Source organism: Diabrotica undecimpunctata, chromosome 7, assembly GCF_040954645.1.
Source record: "Diabrotica undecimpunctata isolate CICGRU chromosome 7, icDiaUnde3, whole genome shotgun sequence".
NCBI lineage: Eukaryota > Metazoa > Arthropoda > Insecta > Coleoptera > Chrysomelidae > Diabrotica > Diabrotica undecimpunctata.
Genome location: NC_092809.1, coordinates 26235910 through 26258272, shown reverse-complemented (window position 1 = coordinate 26258272; position 22363 = coordinate 26235910). Strand labels below are relative to the sequence as shown.

Below are 22363 nucleotides of genomic sequence, written 5' to 3'. Positions count from 1 at the left end.
GAGAGTGACTTCTTGATTATTAACGTAACCGACAGGAATGAAACATTAAAGAAGGGTGATACAAATCGTAAAGAATATCATCCAAACTGCAGTAAAAATTTTACAAATATAGAGTCTGGTTTTCATCATAATTCGGAAATTGTCGAAATTGACGAGAAACGTCAGCTCTTCAGAGAAGTCCAGAACAAATGTTTGGTTATCCTAACGCAGAATCCCAAAAAAATCTCAAAATGAGAAAAAAAGGCTGAAGCAAGCAGAATTGTAACTGATACGCCCGAGAAGTTAGATATCGAGAAAAAATACCATGGGGAAAAAAGAAAGAACGCAAGATATTAGATATTAGAGAACGTAGGCTTATTAATATAAAATGAAATAGAGGGAAAAACAGAGCACAAGCAAGGGTTGGATATTTCTATATCGTAGGATATCTAACAATACTGGATAACTGGATAGAGTCGACTTAGAGATGGGTACCGAAGAAGTACCTACGATCCTAATGATATGCCATGGTTCTGAAGAAGAAGCAAGAACCAAAAAAATGAATGCTGACAATGAATTTAACGAGAAAAGAAAAGATGGAAGACCCAATAAAAACAGAGAAAAGAATGAAAGATTAATACAGACAAGTACTTATAAATATCTATAAGCAGTAATAAACAATATAGAAAGCATAGAGAACGATAATTTACAAAATACAAGAAAACTACTCCAACCACTAAATAGAGGATTCTTCAATAACAAAGATATATCGAGTAAGACAAAGATGACAATATATAAAATAATATATATATATATATATATATATATATATATATATATATATATATATATATATATATATATATATAAATAAGGATCACTAGAAGAGTGGTGGGTTTTTCGGTCAAAAGGCGGAGAAAAAAGACAAAGAAGTAAGCTACTTCATCTAGTTATTTAAAGACGTTTCGCTTTCTACTCAGAAAGCATCGTTTTTAGATGAACTGATGATGCTTTCTGATTAGAAAGCGAAACGTATTCAAATAAATAGATGAAATAGCCTACTTCTTTGTCTTTTTTCTCCACCTTTTGACCGAAAAACCCACCACTCTTCGAGTGATCCTTATATATATATAATATATATATATATATATATATATATATATATATATATATATATATATATATATATATATATATATTGGACGACACTTATCCCAGATAGACGATAATAGATAAGTAGAGAGTTTGGAAAGCAAAACCAATAGAAAAAAATAGAAGAGGACTTCTGGTTAAAGCTTGAAAAACAGTGACATGCCATAAATACTCAAAAGTAGGGGCATAACATGGCAGGAAGGTAAACAAGTCGCACAGAACAGAAAAGAATGGAGAAAAGTTATCAAAAGTTAGATGCAATAACCCTCGACACATAACAGTATAAAAGGGGCCTTATAAACAAGTCTATATAAGTGGAACATTAAATTAGATGTAAAATAGCCAGATAATAGTATATACACAGAAGTAGTATAATCAATAAATAGTATCAACTAGTATATAAATATTGTAGTTAATTATTTAATTACCGTTCTTGTCGGACATAATGCTTGCCACAGAATTATCCGATATCTGAGATGGAGCTGGAGAAATGGAAGCACCATTATTTATCATGTATTGTACTGGATTAATTGGAGACTTACTTGGTACCGGTATTTTTTGTAAATGAAACTGCAGATGTCTTGTCATATTCATTCTAACTTTTGTAGTGTATGGACATGTTCCACATCTAAAAATAAATTTTAAAATATTAAAATAATAATAAATACAATAATTTTCGAAAACAATCGAAAACTTTTCGGGCTACACCACAGAAAAATTTCGGACTAAAAAATGCATCATCAGTATATAACCTGGAATAAGTATTGCCACTTTGATGAATGCAAACTTAACGGTTAAATTTTGACTAAGGTTAAAAAGCAATGTGGTTTGTAATTACTAACGCTGAAAAATTATATTATGAAAAAAAAAATAAACAGTATTTTGCTCATTAAAAAAAGAACCGGTTCACTAAAAAAAAGTAGTGTCTAGGGGTCTAATGTGTAATATGGAAACTAAAAAATATCGATGGATTCAGATTATAATGAAAAAAAAAAAGAATTAAAATAAAAAATCTGGCGAATTTTCCAAATAACAATTAATTTAGATCAGTAATGCCAAAAACATCTTTTTGGTGACATTTTGATGACTGCCAACGTTTTGTAATTAAGTTTGGACATTCCTATGACATAATTCGCAATGACATTGATTGTTATTATTATAAACAATAGTTTATATTTGTTGTTAATACTGGGCTCACACTATACATACATACCTCAGATTTGTGCTGAATATCGGCTGCAAAGGAATTTTACCAATATCTTCAGGATTGTAAACATGTTGTTGATCTGCTTTTAATGGCTTCCGCTCAATGATATATTTTTCGCCATTTGAATCTGTAGCAGAATTTAACACAATTTGTGTAGTGTCACTTACATCATGTCGACGTTTCATATGACCTCTAGGTAAAACAAATTGCACATTAGTCCATATTCGCATTTGTATATGCTATCGTAAAAGGTTAAATAAATAATGCTTTTAAAACTATGTTAGTAAACATGCGTATAGATGGATGAAGTATTCAAAAACGCTATTAATTAATATATTTGAGACGTTTAAAAGCATCCTACACTATTCTCCACTCCTAGACTTGTTCTCTGGATTTTGACCATGCCCATTTTGGACCATTTATGTGCACGTTTCAACAAGTCGCTTTCCTTTGCTTATTCTTGAGCAAGTATATGATGGTAGTAGCCACGGTAATTTAAGTATTCAACATACCCAAAGGCGAAAACCAAGAACTGCGGAGGGATTCACGCATAATAAGTCAAATACTCAACGCATCCAGGGATAAAACGAGGAGATACGGTCCAAACCCAGAAGACGACTAGTTAATTTTGATTCTGGTCGTCGAAGCCTCTGATTCTACTGAATTTGTAGGTAGTTTTTTTGGGTAGAAAAAATATAAGTATTCATATCTGATGTAATCTTTGACTAACATACTTTTTAAGTAAATATTTTGAATCTAACAAACAACATGATTGATAATTACAGATGAGACATGATTTTCATAAAGGTTTCTAGTTTAAAAACCAAAAAAATATATTTTGCAAGCAAAACAAGATTGATATAAACAAATGAAATCAGAGATACCGAATTGAACTGACCATATAGTACCTAGATACACACCTACAGCCATTCAAAGTTGACATATGCCCACGAGAGGGATGGTACACAGGCGAGTCTAAAATTGAAGAAGGGTGTAGGAATATTCAGCAGAGGTGGAAATGCAAACATTTCTAGTAAAATACGAGAGTATACTTCTCTATTCCTGGCACAGATACACGTAATATTGCACTATGCACGAGAAATTAACATGAGGCCTTTCGAAATGGATCAATATATAGTGGATTGGGGGATCAATATATGCACATATATTTTGTGGGAATACAATATAAGGTTATAGTGTGCGGATGCTGAGAAGAATTCGCAGACTGACGGAATATAACAGTCACACTGGTATGGGTTCCAGATTGCCGCAGAATATATGACTGAAAGAGCTGATGAACTTGCCAAAAGAGGATCTGTTACAAAAATCTTCATTCCAGCGTCAAAAAGTAGTAGTAGCATAAAGCACCGACCGTGACAGAAAAAAAAACATGGATCCGAACAAAACCTAACTCTTAGTGGGCAAGTATACCCGGTCAAGCACATACCAAAATGTATATTAGACAGCCATGCGCTAACAGGACTGCAGTACTGAGTAAAATAAGCAGAAATCTGCTCAGAGTAATAACAGGCTTCCTTACTAGACACGCAGCAGTCAAGAGACACTTGCATACAATAAGGCTAATTCATTAGATTAAACTATTCACAGCAAAGTAACGAACCACATTTTGTACAAGTATTTAAATCTCGTTAAATGTCACAAATAATACCTCTTTTAAAAGCTAGTTGAAGTACTTTTCAATGACACCTCAATAATTGTCAATTTAAATTCAAAAATCTCTTATTTTCTGAAGGACTAAACTTGATTGAAGGACATCAATATTATTTTGGGTAACTTATTTGCTCATGGTTTTTGATGGGCTTCTGTTACGTAGATCATATACTCAAGGGATTGAAACGAGCTTTTAAGTGAGGTAGTAATTGCCATATGATCCTCTTTAAAATGATCTTACAAAATGACACTCATTTTTTTGTAAACATAAGATGAAGTAACTGTTTATAATTAAAATTACTAATTTCAGGTTTTTGTGCTAAAACTGATAATTATATAGTTATTAAAAATAACTAACGAGCTTTTATATGAAGAATTAGCTGCAACATAATTCTACTTAAATATGATGGGAGAGAGGGCGACTTTAAACATGCTGCATAGTATAATACCGTGTAATATTTTACTACAACTATATACTCGCTTTTTTGTTTAGTTGTTAAATAAATAGTAAACATATAAATCTCCCAACATTATTTGTCTTATATATCTTTCCCCTCTCATAAGGTGCTTGAAACTTAAGACGTAACAATTGGGTAGCAAGATTTTTTTCAACAAAGGTGCAGTAAGCATGCGAATTTTTATTCTGATCAAAAAGAACTGATATCTATGAAACGTTTTCAAGTCTTAGAAACACCGAAACAGAAACATAAACGTTATAAATATTTAGTTAATGAAATAAAATCTTTATTTACAGAATTCGTTAATTAATTTTAATATTATTTAACTTAACATGCTAGAAGAAAACAGTTTCAGAACCTGTTTATTAATTTTAACGCGAAATAGTTAATTATGTTACTTAGGTACCTGTTTTCCATTATTCACTAGATCATATTTGCCCTTCTTCTACACTTTAATAGCATGGATGATATATAAAAGATAGTGAAAGGCATTACTACACTTTTTGCATTCATAGTTAGATAGTCCTCTTATGCCAGTTTCACATCTTCGTCTTTTGAGTGTTTTCTGCAGCTCATCATATTTTTAGTTATCGATCTATTCAACTTTCGTTTCAGGTGTAATTGCATACCAATTGTCTCAAAGTTCGTAAAAGTTACTCTATAAACCCTCTTTTTTAAAACTTCTGATCGGTTTCCTACGTGTATGATTTGATTTCACCAAAATTGGATAGGTCACCGTTTTATGTTAGAAGCATTCAGCTTATCTACAATATTTAATCCTAATTCTGTGACACTGTAGTATGTAATTAGTTCTGGTTTATATTTCTCATCAGTATTAAGATCAATTGACTGATTATTATATATATTAGAATATATGATATAAATGTGATACTATTGAAACCGAAAATGATAGTACATATATTATACTCTATTTTTAGTAACAATGAACGTGTTGGTAGAGGTTTTCTGATTTGATCAAATAGTAAACAATCTCAAAAGAAGGAAGACTATCAGACTGATTCTCCACCACTGTAATTTGCACTAAGAAACAGGAAGCTACTACGAGAGATATCAAATCGGGGGTTTCGGTAGACATGGCGGCAAGGAAAATAATACTATGTTGTAACATTTTTTTATAGTTCATATATCAAATTATTTCTAATCCTTTTACCCCGTTGCTGAGACGCCGATGGCCGGATTTGCAAATAATATATACGCGGTTGGTCGGTTGACCATTAGGAAATTTTATTGAAAATTACCGAAATATTACGGAACAATCTACCTACTTATTTAAAAACGACGGTTTAGGTAATCCTCGGTTAATTCCTTCCGGCTCTAAGGCCGGGTTCCTTTATGATACATTTGTTAAATATCGTCGGGGCACGTAGAAATGTTTTTCTATAATAACCTAATGCAAAGGATTTTATATTTCATCACGTTCCTATCTATAAGGGTACCGTTAGTTTCGATGTTCGTTAGAATCTTTTTGTCTTCTTAGAAATAGATACAGGCTGATTGTCATTTTCCCCACCTTTTTCTTGGGTAGGTTGGTAGAATTTTAGAGGAACCAACTTACTTCTCGGTGGGCACTCGTTGAGAAAAGACCCACTTCCCGGTGGGTACTCGTTGAGAAAAGACCTACGTCATCAGGAATTAGTGTAAGTTACCATAATCTTAGTATCTCCACTTATCTGGGCGAATAATATGGTATGGTATCATATTTTTTTTCAATCATCTGGGCGAATCTAAGTTCATCCATGTCTTCACCTGTAGTTGAGAGTAACTACTGATTTTTACATTCAATATTTTCTTACGAACTTTCCATCAGCTACTAAGAAATTTCAATAAACATAATTACGAACATTTAGTTCTCAATAATTAAATAACAGTGCGAGATTGATAATCAACTTAACCAAGTGCGGTTTGGTTAAATTTTTATTTCGGTAACCTTTTTGTATTCTTGTAAATTTAGAGTTGATTAATTTTTGTTATTTGCTATAATTGTTATGTATTTTTAACCCAGTGTCTCGAGATATGCCCATTAAACAGCAAAGAGAGCTTCTTTAATCAACTTAGGGTGAATTTATTTCTTACTCACTATCACGCTGTCTTCGCTGATAATTGAACCTGTGCACTATTATATTGTTGTATTTGTAAAGGTACTTATTATTCATATTACTACTTATTTTTATGTATACACCACCATTTCATACTTGATGGTGTATTTTTATTACTTGTATGTACATTCAGCTGCCGACATCATTGTGTTGATGAATATATTGTTTTTGTTTTATGTATGTATTTTATTTGTCGACTCCTCACAAGTTTCCTGGTATAATTATAACTCTGAATATTTGCTTTTTACCTTTAAATATTACTATACCTTTGACCAGTAGAAAGATCAGGCCGATTAAGTTTCGTAGGTAAGTAGATTGACGAAGTCCACCTAATATGTTTATTATTTGTTTATAGAGTGTGTTGACCAAATTTATTTAATAATTAACTATTGGTATCTTTCCTTGGATTTGGTCTCAGAACCAAAATATCTTTCTTTATTTCTTTTCTTTAAGGTTTCTTAATTGTCTCCTTAAATCCCAAAAAATTAAGAGGCTCCCTGTTCCCTACCTTATCTTATCTTTGGTAATTTTACCCATCTATCTTTTTGTTTATTTCTGTATGTTTTCTAATATCTCTTATCCTATCTTTACTTATTTCGTCCGTTGGACCCATTCTCGATTCCAAAAGCTAGTTTCGAACCCACGACTCGCTCTCCACCAACCATCTGGCTGCCGTCCGCAGTGTCTCCATTGGTGACCTTTCTAGCACCATCCAAAAAAGGTTACCGAGGTTACAATGTGTCTAGCAAATCAGTTGCGCCCGACGGAGTGTTAAGTATTAAATATTAGTTTTCACTTAGTAAGAACATATTGCAATTCATGATGTTAAGAATATAATTCATTATTTATAAAATATTGCCATGCTGGTTGCCGTCGTTCCATCTTTATATTTATATAATATACCTTAAAATTAAACTGCAATAGTGCAGGTACTTACCGTGCTTGTCTAAAAGTATGAAACTTATTTCCACAAACAGAACACGAATATCGTGAAACACCATGATACTGTATATGCACACAAAGCGTATTACAGTTTTTGTATGACTTATTGCAATGCGCGCATACAAATGGCTTGTTTATATTATCCTTATTTTTACATTCTTCAGATTTAGTAACATGTTTCTTAAACGCTTTTAGGGTAGAAAATGTTAACATACAAGTTGCACATTTAAATAATTGGTAATCGAGCAGACCACATGGGGAAGATTTCTGGTTTGATGATGATGATGATTCTTCTACTACTGTCCTATGTAATGGTTTATCCACTGGGCTTATTGGCAATGGCACATCTATGAACGAGCTAATATCCAAAGAATTTGTTAATGGCGTTGAAGAATTGGATATCTATAACGAATAATAAATATTAAAAACAATAATTAAAAACATGTGGCATATTGATAGTTCGTTTCGAATTTGTTCTATATTTGGATGATCTGTTGGTTGTACTTTGTATTAACCCTCTAAGGACGAAATTTCCAAAATTTTAAAAATTCTTCCGAAAAAATGTTTAAATTCAATTTAAACCAATAATTATGTATATGACATATTAATATTTTTTATTTTTATCTTTTATTTTTTATTTTTAAATGTTGCACATTTCTTTTAAAGATAAATTACTAGGTCGCAACGTCCAGCTATTGTTCAATTTGTTGTTATAATTGATTTTACAACACCACTTTAGTCAAGTTTTAACAAAATTTTTTCGAAAATTCCAAACAAAATCGTCTTTTTTTACTTCTAAAATTTGAAAAAACGATAAAATAAACAATACCTCGATGTTGCGGCCTAGGGAAACTCATAAACTAAAGAAATATTTTTAGCTTTTCGTCAACAGATGATGCAGTTATAAGTAACTTTTTTTCATCTTGGAAAATTAGCTGTCATTTTCTTTATTTTTAATATTTTTGTACCAAAGTTTCAGATAATACTCTTGAAATGTTGTACTATAATGTACTAATGTTATAAATAATTTTATATTCAACAATTTTCCAAAAAACGACCTTAAAAATATGTTATTGAAAATAAACCCTACCCCTCCCCCTTTTAAGACTAGGAGAAGGGTATATTCAAGACTTTATCAACAAAATTTCTACACAGATGACTATGTGTCTACGCAAATGACTGGTGATAGTATGGTTAATCGTCTTACAATATATGAGACATGTATCTTTTCAAGATCTCTACTTCGATTTGGGTTACCGCATCTAATATATTAAACATTTTAATTCACATTTTCTCACAAAGTGAATAAAGCAAAAGAGCGATATGGAGAAAAAAATAATAAGAAGCTTTGATTTATTACGAACACTTTATAAAATAAACAAATACTTACAATTTTTAATGTAGTAGGTGTTGATAATAACGTTGACGTATTAGCACTGACCGAATTAATATTTGATTCCGTCGTTGAACTATTTTGTGGCGAAGACACTACCAAATTTGGTTTATTTAGAGATTTTGTCCTCGTGTCTGTATTCTCTAATGGTATATTTGGTATATCAACGATTTTTCTTAATTTAGAAAACGCTTCTTGTGTATAAAACACGTAATGTGGCTAGAAAAATAAAATATTAAATATACAGTTAAAAAAGAGCATTTTATACATAGAAATTCTTTGCGAGTTCTAATTAAACGTTTTAGATAATCTTAACATAACTAATATTTGAGAACTTAGGATATTGGGTTTTTGGATAGGTCCAATTATTGTTTAGTATTTGGAGTCTACTACCACTTCCGGTTTTCCGAAAGCTGACTAACACTTAATAATAACGCCCTGTATATTATTACGCATTTCGATAGAACATATCTTGAGAATTATCCCAATATAAGATTATGCTACCTTATACAGAGTGTTTTATGGGATGAACAATTTTATTTTGAAACAGTATCCGATTTCACAGCTCGTATCTTTATAAATAATAAATACCAAAATTGCAAATATGTACACTTGCGTGCATAGAAATCGGCCCACTGTAAACTTTTGACTTTAACTATATTTTTTTCAAGAAATATTCATCAGATCACAAAAACAAATATACTGTTTGAAAGACAATTTAATATGCTTTAATGTGAGTATAAATTTATCAAGAAGGCTTATCGTTTACATGCGTAGTAACCGGTAAACAAATGAAACGTGTTTATGTGGGGATTGTCACGAAAATAACAAATTTGTCTAATTGTAAAAGTATTGCCTTTGCAAGCGAAATTTGCATATTATTCGTTTTTCATAATCTCAGCAGTGTTCAAGTGTGTTAGTTTAATGCATACTACAACACAAAAAGCCACCCAAGTTATTGCTCTAATCGAAAATGGACTTAGTCAGCGAGCTGTTGCTAGACAATTGGATATGACACGCGCAGCGGTTCGAAGAGTGTGCCAACGTTATGAGGAGACTTGATCCTTTCATAGGCGACCTGGAACAGGCAGACGGCGATTTACAACCGCTCGTGATGACCGCTTTATTGTGTCAACAACATTAAGAAATCGTAACCTTAATGCCTCTGACCCCTAAAACACCTGCGATTGGTCCAAAACTTACTCCAGCTCATCGGCAAGCACGCCTGCGTTTTGCACAGGATCATCGGAATTGGACGTTGGAACAATGGGGATCTGTTCTGTTCTCAGATTCTTCTTCTACGGCACTACAGCCCAAAATGAGCCTTGGTCTCCTTTATTTTTTGCCTCCACCCTTGTCTGTCTGTGGCTGCTCTTCTCCATACACGGACTCCTAAAAGTGCTTGTGCGTCGCTGCTTACTGTGTCTTCCCAGCGCTTTCTTGGCTTTCCAACTGGTCTCTTTCCCTGCATTCTGGCGTTCAGTGCTCGTTTTGGTAGCCTATCCTCTCCCATCTGTTCTCAGATGAGACCAAAATATGCCTCTATGGTAGCGACCGAAGAAGGAAAGTGTACCGGAGACCAGGAGAGAGATTTGCAGAATGCTGCTTTGAAGAGCGGAGTGCTTATGGGGGTGGTTCCTGCATGATCTGGGGTGCAATTTCTATAGGAGCACGAACCGATCTTGAGTTCATTCGTAGGGACGACCGTGTTCACGGAAGAAGAGGTTTAACGGCTGCCAGATATATCGAGGAGATTTTAGCAATTCATGTGGTACCTTACGTCGACTACATTTGAGACGAATTTATCTTTATGCATGACAATGCAAGGGCACACACCGCAAGAATCGTGCAAGATTACATTGCAGAAGTCGGTTTTCAGGTTATAGACTGGCCAGCAAACAGTCCTGACCTAAATCCGATCGAACATTTATGGGATGAGCTAAAACGAAGAATTCGAGCTAGACTTCATACCCCAGACTCGATCCCAGAGCTTATTCTTGCAGCAGAAGAGTGGCTTAACATCCCACAAGCAACAATAGCAAACTTGATTAGATCTATGCCTAATCGTATGAGAGATGTTATTAGGGCAAGAGAAGGTCATACCCATTATTAAAAAATTAAGTGTTAAGTTTTAAATTGTCAATAACCCTATTTATGTTAATAATAAAGGAAACCGAAATAGGAAGCCGAAATAAGTTTTCATAAATTTATACTCACATTAAAGCATATTAAATTGTCTTTCAAACAGTATATTTGTTTTTGTGATCTGATAAATATTTTTTGAAAAAAATATAGTTAAAGTCAAAAGTTTACAGTGGGCCGATTTCTATGCACGCAAGTTTATTTTGTTTAGAACAATTTTTTTAATACTATGTATTTTAATGAAACTTTAAACTTTTGAGATCAACCTATATAAATGATGATGTTATTAGAATGTAATTGTTCTTTACGTTTTGTTAACTACATTCTATACCGAAATCTAACAGTTATTGAGATAAGTTTGTATTATAATTTTGATTAATATTGTATAGCTTGCCATGGAAATTTTAATCGACAGTTCTCAATTTGCTAAATTATATAAAGATTAACACTCACAGTTTTGACAACTGAGAACTGTCAACTTAAATTTCCATGGCACGCTATACAATAGTAAATCAAAGTCATATTACAAAAATTTAAAGCTAAATATCTCAATAACTGTTAAATTTAGATAAAACCTAAACAATAGAATAGAATTTATTTAATCAAATATACAAAAATAATTTTGTTTTTGACAAGTCAAAGGAATAGTGACAATACATATGAAATTTTTGGCAAATTTACAAACATTACAAACATGTATATATTTAATATTAACAATTAAAAAAAAAACGTCAAACACACTTAATGGAATTATAAAAAACATGAAATATAATTATAATAGGCAAATACCCTGACCAAACTAGTACTATTGTGTAAAAGCCGTACTTAAGTACTCCGTTTTTGAATAGAAACAATGTTTCAAAAAGTGTGATTTGATTTCAAGCTTAAACGATAACAAGTGAAGACTTTTTACTTCATCTGGCAAAAAGGTATACAAACTAACATCCGTAGAATTTTTTATGTTCTTTGTCAACCTAAAACGTTGTGCTCTAATAGCATCTTTAGATCTTGTATCGTGATCATGGACGTTGGAGTTTATGTTAAACTTACCTTTGTTGGCTTGAATTTCAATCAGCGTCTCATATATATATATATATATATATATATATATATATATATATATATATATATATATATATATATTGAGAGAGAGAGAGAGAGAAAGAGAGAGAGAGAGAGAGAGAGAGAGAGAGAGAGAGTGAAGTGAAGATAGTGGCATCATACCTAAATCCAGAAATAAAGGTTTACAGTGTTCCCTATACTCTGCTCTTGCAAGTATCCTCACTACTCTTTTTTGTAGTTTAAAAATTCGATCTGCGTGACAAGAATTACCCTAAACAGTTATTCCGTACTGTAAATGGCTATGAAATAGTGCAAAGTAGCACATTCTAAGGGTATTTTTAGGAATCATATAAACTAAGTTGCGTATTAAAAATATACTTGTAGCAAGTCTAGAACTTAAGTAATCTGTATGAGCACTCCAATCCAAATTATCATCTAGAAAGATTCCTAATAGTTTTACTCTATTTCTTGACATATAATTTTAATCGGAACTAAAAATCAAATTCTGATTTTTCTCTTCATGTAGCTTTAACCCATTATGTGCAAACCAGTTTTTTGCTTTCTGGGTATCACTATCAATTTTAAATTTTAAATTATTCTGATTAATATCAATATTTATGAGAGTTGTATCACTACTTATGACAGTGTTAAACTCAGAATAGCTGTCATTAAGAAAAACTGCCTGTTTTCTATTTGTTAGGTATGATCTAAATATATTAAGAGTGTTTCCCCTAATACCGTATTTATGCATTTTTTCCAACAGTAATTCATGCGAAACGCAGTCAAAAGCTTTGGATCACACAAATGTCCTTCCTCCAAGCCATCAACTATATCTCTCACAATATTCTGTATAGTTAGTGTAGTGTTACACTTTTAACTAATGCCATATTGATTACAATGAAGTATTTTGTGTTTTTCTAGATATTCTACCAAACGAGCATTTAGAATACTTTCAAAAATTTTGCCAAAAATGGGAATGATTGAGATGGGACGATAATTTCCAATTTCATCTAAAGCTTCCTTTTTGAACACTGGTAGCACTTTTGTTACTTTTAAAACATCTGGGAAAATCTCTTCAGTAAGACAATTATTATAAAGTATGCTTAATTTGTCAATAATTATATCGATTGTTTCCACAATTATTTTTTTGTATAAGAAATAAAAATCCGTGCAGTGTGAATTTTTCAATCTATGCAAAACGTTCCTTATTTCTGAATATGATTCCTGAATAATTAAAGTTCTCTCTAATAACGTCATATTATATAGGGTGATTCATTTAAGAAAGTTGAGAAATTTTTAAGCTTGCCATTTGAATCACCCCGTATATTAAATATTATGTTATTCACAAAATGTTAAAGTTTTATTAAAATAGACAATATAAAAAAAATTTGTACCATACAAAATATTTACCATTTTTTTATGCATAAAGATACAGGGTGTCAAATGGGACACTGTTTCAAAATAAAATTGGTCATATCTCGTAAAACACTATAATTGAGCATATTAAAAACCCCACATCCTACACCTAAGATAGATGTTACAGAGTAATATGGGAATAAATTGAGATGCATGCAGTAGAATTAGGGTTGAAGAAGTGGAAGAAAGCGAGTGTTGTGTTGTGTGACAGAAAAATTCCAATGAAGCTAAAAGGAAAATTCTATAAAACGGCCATAAGATCAGCTATGTTCGTACTGAACTGAAAGTTGGGCAGTTAAAAAGAAGGAGGACCAACGAATGCATGTGGCGGAAATAAGAATGCTTAGATGGATGAGTGAAGTGACAAAAAAGGATAAAATTAGGAATGAGTATATTAGGAGAAGTCTCGGGGTGGCACCAATTGTTGCCAAGGTGAAAAGTTGAGAAAATACCTGGGGGAGGCAGTTAGGCAGAACATGTCGGTAAAGGGTATGCGTAAGCCGACTCCGCATAGGGATAAAGGCAATGATAATGATTTGGAGGCCAGCCGAAAGTAACCGAAAATTTCATTTGTCAAACCGAGCTTGGCTGTTTAACTTCGAACGTCGGCTTCGCGTCAACGATGCCAAACGTACTATAATTATAGTCATCATCATCAACAGCTATTCCATCCATCATCGGATGTAAGCCTCCTTTAGGTATGTCCATTCATTTCTATTTGTTGTTTTTTGCATCCATTCGTGACCAACCATTCGCTTGATGTCATCAATCCATCTGGTTTGAATTCTGCCTCTACTCTCTTGTTTGCTTTTTGTCGCCATACAATAATTCGCTTCGTCCAACGGTTGTCTTCTATTCTTCCTATGTGTCCTGGCCAGTTACATATTAACATGGCAATCTTTTGGATTACATTTGTAACTTTTCTTCGTCTTCTTATTTCTTCATTGGACTTGCAATCGCTAAGCTTAATGTTGAGCATTCTCCGTTCCATAGCTCTCTAAGTTATTTGGAGTTTGTGGACTATGTTGTTGTTAAAAACCCATGTTTCAGTTCCATGTCAGTACCGGCAGCACAAACTGACCGAAAGTTTTTGCCTTTAAAGTATTTGGTAAGTTTGATTTAAATACTGATTGTAATCTTCCGAATGCTGCCCATGCTAAGGAACATCATCTTCTATTTAAGCCAGCCTTTATGTTAAGCTTTATTAATTCGATTTTTTGTTTTAAGTATATATATGACTCAACCTTTTCTATATTATTGTTGTCCAGAGTTATATCCGCAGTTATCTCTAGAGATTCGTTTGTTAGATATTTAGCTTTTGCTAGATTTATTTTTAGTCCTATTTCTTTTGATTTTGTATTTAGGTCTAATAACATTTTCTGCAATTCTTCCCTCTCTTTTACTATTAACTCCAACATCATCGGCAAATCTAAGGTGATTGAGGTTTTCGCAGTCTATAGTCACTCCTTTATTTCTTCATTCTAAAGTTCGGAACATATGTTCTAGACTTTCTAGAGCTAAAGTAAATAGCTTGGTTAAGAGTAACTCCTTGTCTATCCTTCTTTGTAGTTTTATTTTTTCTGTTTTTGAAGTTATACTTCTATACGCACGGTCGGCGTTGGAAATTTGCATGAGAGTCAATCTGTGAAACCATTACATATGTAAGATAATGAGTAAGAGAGAGACAGAAGATATATATTTTCTCTCTCTTCCTTTCTCGAGAATAAAAATGTTCCTTTTGTATATATATTTAATATTATATATATTATATATATAATATTGTATATATATAATATTATATATAATATAATATGTATTATTATTATTATTTATGTGACATGTTTTGTATTATTTAAAATTAAACGTTTATAATTATTTTAGGCTTCTGTATTTCAAAATAATCACTGTTTTACCGAAAACTGTCAATTTTGAAATCCGTTAGTGTCATGTCTAATTGGCAAATCCTTTACGTGTTTGATTCATACGCTGGTGGTTGTGAGTTCGAATCCCAATTATGAATTTCTTTTTTTATTTTTGAAATATTTAAAAACCTCACGTTAATCTTATTAAATGTATGTAATATACGCAAAAAACATAGATTTTAAAATAAAATGAAAATTTACAACATAATCCGAGTTGTTGGTTTTTTATTTTTATCTTCGTAAAGTAAGTTATATTGGCAGTTTTAAATACTTATGAATATTACATTTTAATTTATATTGTATTATTATATTGAATTATGTTGCAGTGTATTTATTGTATTACTGCAGAGTATGTGTAAAATTTTTTTTTGCATTCAACTCCTTTTATACATATATAAAAATAAAAATATATATTTTCATTAAAATATTGATACAATCCTTCATTTACTATACTCCTATTACAGGTCAAATATTTATATACAGCAAACGATGCACCATATACCTATATAACTAATTCTTTTTCTCTTTCTGCTCTCTCTTACCTATAGCATTACTTATGTAATAATTGTGCAGATTGACTCGTATATAAATTTTTAACGGCGAACGCGTGTATATAAGTATAACTTCTACCGGCAGTCCCACTGGACTGCCACACCCGTTTTTTTCTTCTATTTTTACTCGCGATGCTGCATTGCCATTCTATTGTTGCTTAAGGTGTTAAGGATGGCCCAAATTTCTATGGAGTCAAATGCCTTCTCATAATCAACCATAGCTGCCCAGAGTGTTATATTGTATTCGTTTGTTTTTTCAATTTCTTATTACTTGTATATGATCTATTGTGCTATAACCTCTTCTAAATCCTGCCTGATATCCAGGACTGATAACTATCTAGTTTGTTTGTTGGTAGCAATGTAATTATCTTCACAAACAGCTTATACAAGACTGAGTACAGGTTAATGGGTCTACAGTTTTCTAATTTATATTTATTTCTCTTTTTAAATATCAGTATTACAAGATCATTTATAGAGCATAAAAATGATTTTTAAAATTTGTATGATGTGTTGTCCGCCATACTTTATCATTTCTAATACGATTCCGTCTTCACCTGGAGCTTTTTTATTTCGCATAGTGCTCATTGCGCTTCTTGTTTTGTCCTCTGTCATATCTGGTATATACTTGGTGGTGGTGTAACTTTTGACTCGTATCATGTTTGGTAGTAGTTTTTTATCGTGTTGGTTATTTTTTGAATTTCGCGTAATTTCCCTGTTTACATCATTAATTAGTTTTGTAATTAGCTTTCTATCTTCGCTTGTTTTGTTCTTAAAGTCTCGTATGACTTTCTTTTCTTGTAGTATTTCATTTAACTGTGTTATTTTTAAATGGGTTTGTAGTAATAAAGATTCCAAAACAAAGGCTTACTGTAAACTTTGTTCTAGTTCACTGAAATCTGAGATTCAGGTATCAACACTTCATGAAAATAGACAAAACATAAACAAATGATAAATATCAGATAATTCAAGCATCATTAGTAAAGTTAACTTAATTAAAACAAAACAAAGAAATAGATTAATTACCAATACCAATACTTTCATCTCAATGTGTAAAAGGAAAAAATACTAAAATACATGCGTAATAGTTGACCCGTCAAAGCAACGTCCCTGGGATGTACTCAATCGATGTATGGACACGTACAAAAAAGTCAGAAGGTTCTAACATATCAGACTTTTTTTTAATATTGTTAAAATTTTATGTATTCAGAGTTTTGCGTTTAAAAATTTCTAATATCTTTATCTACCAGCTCGTACTATAATAGCTATCAATGGAGTTACCAACATTGCGTCGCGTCTCACTGCTCACTCTCAGTTCTCAGTCCAGCCTACGCAGTTCATTGAGTAGGTTGTGGTAAGTCCATAACGTATGAAAATAAAATAATTTCGTAAATACATCAATATGTATACAGTTGAAGAAGGCATACAAATTTTAACTTGGTATTTTGGAGGTCCCTCAACTCGAGTAATAGTAGATTTATTCGTTGTTGCTTTTGAGAATAGGACGGTTCCTTTAAGTTCCACAATTGACCGAATAATTCAAAAATTTCGCAAATGTAATAATCTTCGTGAATTACGTGATCATCAAAAGAGTGAAAACGTTTAAATAAAGAACGCAGAACTTATGGAGAGGATAGAAAATAGAACTTATGCCCTGAACAAGAAGGTCATAAAAAAAAGGTTGGTCAAAAAAAAAACAAAAGTTCCACTTGGGTGGAATCTTTCTATATTACGGTAATATTAAAATATATCATATTTATAAAAACTTACCATTTTGGGACTCAGAACTCTAACGAGTATTTCTGGATTAACATTTGGATGTGCAATCGATAAATGATAGTTCATCGTATTGATTTCATTCGTGTTGCTTTTGCAATAACTGCATTGATACACAGACACATTATGCCACACTGACCAGTGCCTTGAGATGTCTGCTGGTTTTACTTGACGAGAACAAGAATCATCGCCACAAATCAGAAAATTTTTCTTCTTATGTGCTATCATAATATGATCGGAAAATTCATTTTCAAATAAAAATTCCAAGTGGCAGCCTAGAAATTATTAATAATAGGTATAAATATTCTAAAATTTAAAAAATGTACCCAATAATACCAAATCCTCAAAAAATCGTAATTAGAGTAGGTTGTTAAATTTATATTTAAATGACGACGGATGGCAATTCATGAATTTACAAATGGCAAATACAAGACATTTAGGATTTACTACTTATTTATTCAATAAACCAAATGTACTGATAGGAGTAGAATGAATTTTCACTATTAAAATACTTACAATATTTACCATACAGTTATAATTTACTATAATCGTTTTCATCGTTCTTGGCGTGTGCGTGTAAAAACACTTGCAATAAGTTGTTTCATCTGTCTTTCCTTGTCTAAGCTCGATTTGTTTACCTCCTCCAGTGGCGGAGCAAAATGCAGCATGTCAAACGAAATAATAGTTATAAAAGAAAATTATAAATTATTTTTCATTGAATTTCTAATAACGGAATATACGTATAAATTGCGAAGAAGTATTTTTCTAGCTTGCAGTACAATTAAACAGGATATAACGAAAAGTACATTTTAATAGGATTTTGAAATATACCCAAAAAAAATGTTAATTATTTAACCCACTTTAATTAAAAAATGATACAGATTTTTTAAGTTTTAAGCACTGTAGCGAATTCTGAACTGTTACAACGTACTGACCTTGATTAATTAGCTAATCAGTCAGCGTCTTCACTGGAACTGTCTTCATCATTGGAATCTTCCGCCAAATCGATGATAATCCTACTTTCATTTTCATCATATGTGAACATTTTTGCCCAGTCGTCCTGAATTAATTTTTCAGTATGGTTAACACAACTCGCCCACACTGTAGGTGTTGCCTCAGCTAATGCATCGCCCCAAACTTTTTTCACTGTTTCATCTCCACGTCCATGTTCTCCAATATGACGATCATAGTATTGTTTAGAAATGCCCCAGACCAACTCAATCGGATTTGATTGACAGTGATATGGAGGCAATCTCAAAACCTGATGCCCATGTTCTTGGAGTAGCTAGTCTATAACGTACCTGGTATTTTGTGGTTTATTCTGGCGACAAAGACTCAATAGCTCTGTCTTGCCCGAATCGTCGTCAAAAATTATTTTTTTCGCTCGTAACCATTCTTGTAAGTCCGATTTTTCCAACTGGCATTCGGTAACTTTGCTATTAAACAGCTATGGTATGAGGCATCATCCATAATAATTAGAGATGGTTCCTCCGACATTGGTATCAGCTTTTCGGAGACCCACTTTTTAAAAGACTCTTTATCCATAGAATCATGATAGTCTGCACTCTTCGATTTCGTAGAAAACAGTAATCCAGCATCTTTAACAAAACCTTGCCTACTTCCGGCATGTAAAACAACAAAGCGTTTACCTGTATTTTCGTGTCCTTTTCTGATGCTTTTCACACAGCCATCTTGCCAAGTACGTTTATATGCCCCTTTTAGGAATATCCATGTTTCATCTAAAAAAACGAACTGAAGTGGGCTTGGACTTAAAAAATTTCTTATATAATGCCTCAAAAAATACAGTCGTTTGGAGACAATACATGGTTTCTCACATAGCACTCGTCTACTATTTTCTAGTTTGTATGAAAACCCACAATTTTTCATAAGACGACACAAACTTGTATCAGAACCGTCATAGAGATGCTTGTTTCTTAATTGTGTATTTAGAACTTTAATTGTAACGTGCTCTCCTTTTGCTTTCATGCCATACAGTACATTTATAATCTCTCCCGTTATAGTATCGCTGACATCATTAGTCTTTTTTTTTTGTACATTACGTGACTCTCCTGGTGTAGTAAGAGCTGCTCCTGTCTTGTATTCACTCTTTATTCTTGTCACTGTGCGAAGACTGATTTTCAAAGCGTCCGCTACTCGTTCATGTACCGATGATAACGAAAGCAAAGGTCCGTTGTTTTCTTTTTCTTTTTTAAAATACTCCAATAAATGAACTACACATTGTCGCATTTCTCCTGTTTTCGTTTTTTATTAAATAGAACAATTAGTTATTCACAACAAAAAATAATAAGTAAAACTGTTCGGAACAAATTCCAACAATGACTGACTAAAATCGACTAAAACAACATAAAATATCAATGGTAATTGCTACAATTATAAACCTATTAGCCAGCTCATTCAAGAACAATGCCACAAGTCATTATTGCAATGGGTATCGGAAGAGAGAGAGTTAATTTATAATAAACTGGAATTTTTAAGGTGTCGAGAGTATTATTTTATGTAATGGAATTCCACACAGTAAGAGGTCAAACTATTAATTAATTAAAAACTGTTTACTTATAAAAACTATTTCATCAGCTACTTCAAACCTGCACAGATCAGGGTAACATGTTAAAAAAAAACACGCCACTGCCAGCTATCTGTATTCGTAAAGAGGCCGAACTTATCACCAACACCGTGTCGGCCAAACACATCGGTGTTATTGCTACAATACTGGGAGACGTGTACGATTCTACGATTTCTATTTTTCAAAGTAAAAATAGAAATTTTTCATTAATAAAACACTTTTGCTTTTACGACAAACTAAAGATTATAAATAAATAAAATTATAAGTTTTATGGATTAGCTAATTATCATATTAGTTTTCTTTTAAATAATATAATATAATAATATTTCATTTCGACCTATGACAGTACCTATTATCTTTTTCGGAAATTTGGTACATAACAGTAAATTTTAATTATTTTGTTTGAAGGTTGCTCAATGTAAGCTTGTTGAAAAATCTAAATATTATCATTTTAATAATAATTTAAATTCCTATGGTCTATGGTGTCCCCAATGTGTGGAGCTTGTTGTAAATCGTTACAAATAGCGCTATTGTAAGTTTTGTTTTTAAATTTGTTATAACACTATTTGGTATAATATAGTTGTTATTTATATTTGTTATAATATTATTTGTAATAACTGTTGATGTGAAGTCATAATAAATCTGTAATGTTTCTCTCTAAACTAGGAGTTGTAGAATTATTTCCTTTTCGTCCTTTAAAGTTTTTAGGAGAGAAAAACCATTCTTTCGGCGTCCTTTCGGCCTAAACGGCGTCCTTTTCAAATAGTTTAGGAACCTTTTCGTGTTGTGTTGCCCAGGAAATCTATGTAGGTATTTTTTTTTATTCATTTCTTTGTAGTTACCCCTTCTAGTCCGTCTTTTATTCACTTACTTACGACCCAGCTCTCCAACCAAACCAAGACTGGCCGTTCGCAAACGTTTCGGTTTGTTTGCTTGCTCTATCTCCATCCTAATAATTGCTCAGTCCCCACTTTCAACCACCTATAAGTGATGCCCAATGTGGTAGGCAAATAATAACCGCTACAACCGTTGGTAAAATATGTGAAAAACTCACCAACTTGTCATTCGCGTGTTTATAGTACGGAGCTTTCGAAACTGTCACTGAAAGCGAATTTTTAAAAACTTTTTATTTTGAAGAAGACTTCCGAGATGAAGGTCCTAATGTTGAATAACTGATTGCATTTATTATTGATTTTCAAAAAGTATAATTAGAACCTAAAATAACTACAAGAAAATAGCTTCACAACCAGTGGCGGCTGGTGTGGTACAATTTTGGGTAGGCCAAGCCAGCAAATTACATATAGCTATGTATAATCAGTATAATCACTAACTAATTTTTTAATTTCTCTGTTTATTTTAACTTCTGCGTTGTATCTAATTTTTGCGATTTTTGATTTTTCATCTAGAAAATCGCGAACAGAAAACGCCCTCTTCTGTACACCCTTAAAGGACAGGAAATTACTTAAATGGTCCTTGCACCTGGAATGTTTTTAAGGAGGCAGACATATTTTTTAAATTAAAGTATCCTTCACAATTAAATACACATTTCTTATTAGAAAATAACAAACATGGCCAACAATATAGTCTGTTTTTCGTAATACTTCCAGACAACCATTTGTAGACATCATACCAACAGCAATTAAAAGTACGCACCTTTTTGGTCAATGCGCTATGTTGGAGTAGGCCTTTCATTCATAATAATTATTTTTCTATCAATTTCAGTTCTTCTAGTAATGGCGATTCCAACAGTGAAACAACAATGTCCAAACACTCACTATCAACATTACTATTACTAAAACCTGGTAAAGCGTCGTAAAAACTCATTTTTATCTATCAGTTATAAAACAATCTCACATATATAAGTTGCATACAATCAGGCGATATAGAAATCATGCAAATGTGATTTTTTTTCTTCGAATTTTACAAAAAATTTTAAATTTATTTGGGCAACCGTGCACTTGTTTGCAATTGTGTTGTTTGTTTAAAAATATGTA

The 22363-nt window shown here is 32.2% G+C and overlaps 1 protein-coding gene across 5 annotated transcripts in view; it reads right to left on the bottom strand.

The window, feature by feature from the left end:
- LOC140445103 (uncharacterized) overlaps positions 1 to 22363 on the bottom strand; it is a 67617-nt gene that overhangs the window by 9576 nt on the left and 35678 nt on the right. For 3 of the 5 annotated variants that reach the window (XM_072536926.1, XM_072536925.1, XM_072536924.1), the window contains 5 exons: positions 17780 to 18060; positions 8917 to 9138; positions 7522 to 7928; positions 2345 to 2530; positions 1560 to 1759 (listed from right to left, as the gene is read on the bottom strand). In XM_072536926.1, coding sequence (XP_072393027.1) covers positions 1560 to 1759; positions 2345 to 2530; positions 7522 to 7928; positions 8917 to 9138; positions 17780 to 18060 — 1296 coding nt within the window. The remainder of the gene's footprint in view (positions 1 to 1559; positions 1760 to 2344; positions 2531 to 7521; positions 7929 to 8916; positions 9139 to 17779; positions 18061 to 22363) is intronic. The other 2 variants (XM_072536927.1, XM_072536928.1) reach the window with 2 other exon arrangements.